This window comes from Paramisgurnus dabryanus, chromosome 6, assembly GCF_030506205.2.
Source record: "Paramisgurnus dabryanus chromosome 6, PD_genome_1.1, whole genome shotgun sequence".
Classification (NCBI taxonomy): Eukaryota; Metazoa; Chordata; class Actinopteri; order Cypriniformes; family Cobitidae; genus Paramisgurnus; species Paramisgurnus dabryanus.
The window spans coordinates 2,995,264-2,999,112 of NC_133342.1; the positions used below are offsets into that span (position 1 = coordinate 2,995,264).

At 34.0% G+C, this 3,849-nt stretch overlaps 1 protein-coding gene across 1 annotated transcript in view; it reads left to right on the plus strand.

Moving 5' to 3' along the window:
• Nucleotides 1–3,440, plus strand: part of LOC135744151 (NACHT, LRR and PYD domains-containing protein 1 homolog) — a 21,932-nt gene extending 18,492 nt beyond the window's left edge. The window contains exons 11-16 of the mRNA XM_065262117.1: nucleotides 91–308; nucleotides 577–833; nucleotides 1,361–1,477; nucleotides 1,684–1,834; nucleotides 2,078–2,122; nucleotides 2,221–3,440. Coding sequence (XP_065118189.1) covers nucleotides 91–308; nucleotides 577–833; nucleotides 1,361–1,477; nucleotides 1,684–1,834; nucleotides 2,078–2,122; nucleotides 2,221–2,495 — 1,063 coding nt within the window. The 3' untranslated portion in view covers nucleotides 2,496–3,440. The remainder of the gene's footprint in view (nucleotides 1–90; nucleotides 309–576; nucleotides 834–1,360; nucleotides 1,478–1,683; nucleotides 1,835–2,077; nucleotides 2,123–2,220) is intronic.
• Nucleotides 3,441–3,849: the final 409 nt, after the last annotated feature.

Genomic DNA, 3,849 nt, shown 5'->3' on the forward strand with positions numbered 1-3,849 from the left:
GATCATCAATACGGTTCTGATCTCCTTTGCAGACTGGACATGTTTTTTTTTCAGGGTGGTTTCAGTATAGTTGATTAATTTCTTCTCCAGGTTTGTTTCTCCACATGCTGGTCAGTTTCAGTGCAGTTTGACAAACCTTGTGTTTGTGATGGAGGGTAAAGTAGAGGTCTGGTATAAAATCGTGCCCTGGGATGTACGGCTCTTAGATGGTTTGGGTCAGATGCAGCCTGCAGGTCCCTTGTACAACATTGACTGTTTTAAAGGTTCAATCTCACAATTGCACCTTCCACACTGTGAAATTCTCTCAGGTATGTTTATTTGTTCATCCTCAAAATAATATTTTTCACTAATGTATTCTTTAAAGTTTAAACAACTGAAGCAATGAAAAGTGATGAATAATTTACTTGTCATTTCAAAATAAATTAAGTGAAGAGCTCAGCATTTCACGGTATACATTGTCAACAACATTTTAGTCACTGTTATGTTTATACTTTAAATGATAAAATATATTATTTAATAATATAAAATGTATATTTTAAAATAAAGTTTTACAAAAACTGTAAATGTCTTTTACAGAGAAAAGTAAAGACAGTTTGGCTGTAGCACATTTCTCTGATGGTAATGTAGAAATCTTGCAGTCGATCAAAGTGAGCAGCACTCACGTGATTATTAATATCACAGAGTTTTCCCTGTTTGGACTTATAAAAAAGAAGATATTCCCTGTGTCTTCTGTCTATGCACAAGTTCTGCTTTTCCTTCGACCAAAATCTTTTGCACAGAAGCAGAAAATACTGAATGTTCACTTGCTTCCAGGGAATGTGCCCTTATCAGAGGTAAACCTTAAAGCATTATTTTTCCTATAAAATAAAATAAACATCAAAAATTACAACACATTAAGCCCAAGTTATAGTTGTAGAAAGTCTTCCAAGAAGAGTTGAAGCTGTTATAGCTGCAAAGGGTGTGCCAACTTTATATTAAACCCTGGATTAAGAATATGGTCATTCAGGTTCACATTCATATAAAGGCAGGTGTCCCAAAACTTTTGGCAATATAGTGTACATTTTAGTCTGGGATGAGGCTTTAGCTCTGTCTGGAAAACCAACCCTAATGTTTTGAAGCTCCTATTCCAAAATGCCACTATTAAACAGTACATCATTTTTATTTTAAATGATCAGTGTACTTCGAAATTATACATTTATTTAGCACTGCTTAGTTTAAATCTGAAAATTATGATTCCGTGTATAGAGGAATCAAATTACTGTACTTAAAATGAGCTTCTAAGCATGTCTTCATATTTAAAGAGAGACTTTTTCAATATGCACATGATATAACTCAATATACTTTTTCATCCTACTTCAAGGTTCAGAGTCAACATCAGGAGAAAACATACATTGAAACAAGTTCAATTTGTCATCTGATTCCGGGGAAAGAATACAAACTGTGCTGTCATCCAGAAGAATGTGAAGTGCAGCCATTGGTAGTTTGATATATTTTAATAGATTTAAGCAAAAAAATATATTGTGCAACATCTCTAGATGCTAATCATTATATAACACAACCTTAAGTTTTGATTAATAGTTTTTTTCAGACTGTTTTTTTTTTGTGAAATATAAAGCACAATATTTTTGCTTTGTTGATAGTTTTACATTTGAGTATTTTTATTCTATGATGATAATTTTTCAGGATGAGGTGTTTGATTGTAATTTTGGCCCAAACTATCACCCTACATTTGAAGTGTTTCTAAATGTCAGCATTGAGGAGGTCAGGCTTGGTCTTCTGGATTCAAATAATAAAGGGAAAAAAGTGTGGAAGCAACGACGAGTTCTTCTCTCAGGTACTTGATGAAATTCAGTTGTTTGAAGCAAATCAGTTTATGAAGTGAGAATTAGAGATCAGTTGTTTGTCGATATAAAGAGTCATGGAGAGGAATCATTTATTAAATGCCATTTAAACATTCAGTGATCTACAGCGACACAGCTGCTCAAAGTATTTTTCTTTTTATTGACAAATTTCTAATCTAAGCAATAAATATTATGATGGATATTTCTTTTTTGATCATGTCTTTTTTTATTTAAAGCACCAGCTCAAGGTGTGGAACCTCCAGCCGCCAGAAGGTTTACAGGTACAGTATGATATCTATGCTTAACACTTCGCTTAAATGTTTATTATTGTGCTTATATCACACATATCAACATCTGAATCTGCGTTTGCTTCATTCAGAATCAGAATTTTTGGACAAACAAAGAGATCAACTGATTCAAAGAGTCACATCAGTGATGGAGATAGCTGACTGTCTCATGAGCAAATACATGATTACAAGTGAAATGTACAAGAAAGTACATACTGCAGAACCACGACAGGAGAAGATGAGGATTGTCTTTGATGTTCTTGATTCAGGAGGTTCAGCTGTAAAAGCAGAATTCTGCAGACTGCTGAAAGAGAAGGAACCTCATCTAGTGGATGAATTGGAGTCTGAACCCAGTACATCTCAGTAATGCTGAAGAGAACATTAACTTAAGATAAACATCTCTGTTTGAGAATTGAGATGTATGTTGCAGACTTATGTAAATATGTACCACATCACATTTTTACCAAACCACATTATCTGACCTCATGTGTCTGTGATAGGAAAATTAATTGTTGTCAGGGAATGAGTTGTGAAGTTATTAGGGGTCAAGCCCTGAAGGGGGCGATTTTAATTAAGGTCATTCCCAGATCTATCTATCTTGTTATTTTCTTCACAACTACATACATATATACAGTACAGTAATATATTTTATGTTAGATCAATTACAGCAATGTGTAAGTACAGTGGGCACAGCAATCTTGGCAATTTTTGTGAATTGACAGTTGTCTGCTGTGAGAAATAGGAAATAACCAGTGTTTTGGAGGACATTTTGTAAAGTATGTCTTTTATATTTTAAGAGTGAGCATTACTTTTTTTAAAGTTTGAGCGAGAGTGAGTTGTCAAGAGTGATGATTTTACTGTGCCCCGAGGTCCATTTTGTGTCACCATATTTACTTGTGTAACTACTCATGTAACAGTCTTTAAATAGGGAAAACATGGAAGTGTTTGGTGGCTTCTAAATTCATCCCGCTTTGGATCCTAAGGAATGAATGGTGCTAGGCTAAATGCTGACACATTCACGACACACTGCAAAGTGATTAAGTGCATGCATTGAGAAAAGAGAGGTATGTATTAATTCGTCTAAGTTGAGGGAAGAACATAGTAACATTTTGAAAAACTGTGGTGTTTTCCTTTAAAACTGGCAAAGTACAGTTACCTAAACCCACACTATTTCAAATACCACTTTGGAGCAGTATTCAAGACTAACCGTATCCCATCATGCATATGTTCTGGATGTAAATCATGCGAACTTTTAATTGTACGTTAATAAATGGATTTGACATATTTTGGTAGTAAAAAGTGTTGTACATTTCATTTGTGCAAACGTTGTATTTTTGCTAAACATCTGCAGATGTCTTTATCCCATAATTAGAAACAGTATTAATTGTGTTTATTCAGGGATTACTGAATAAACAATCAACTTTGTTAAAGCTGCATGCAGAAAACGAAGAGTTTCAGATAAGTGTAGATAATAATCTTTAAGTTCAGAAGATGTTCATTTCAAAGTGTTTATGTGTTCATATTTAAATAATATATATTTTAAGTAGCCTAAATAAAAAACGAATACGTTTTGGTGCATTGCTGCCACTACCTGGACTGACATTTTAGTTTATAGTGTGTGTGTTCCATCGGGTGAATAATTCAACATGCATGCTAGGGATCTTTACGCCGACTAGAACAATTGGGCAAAATACAGGAAATACGTCATGTAAGTAAATGAT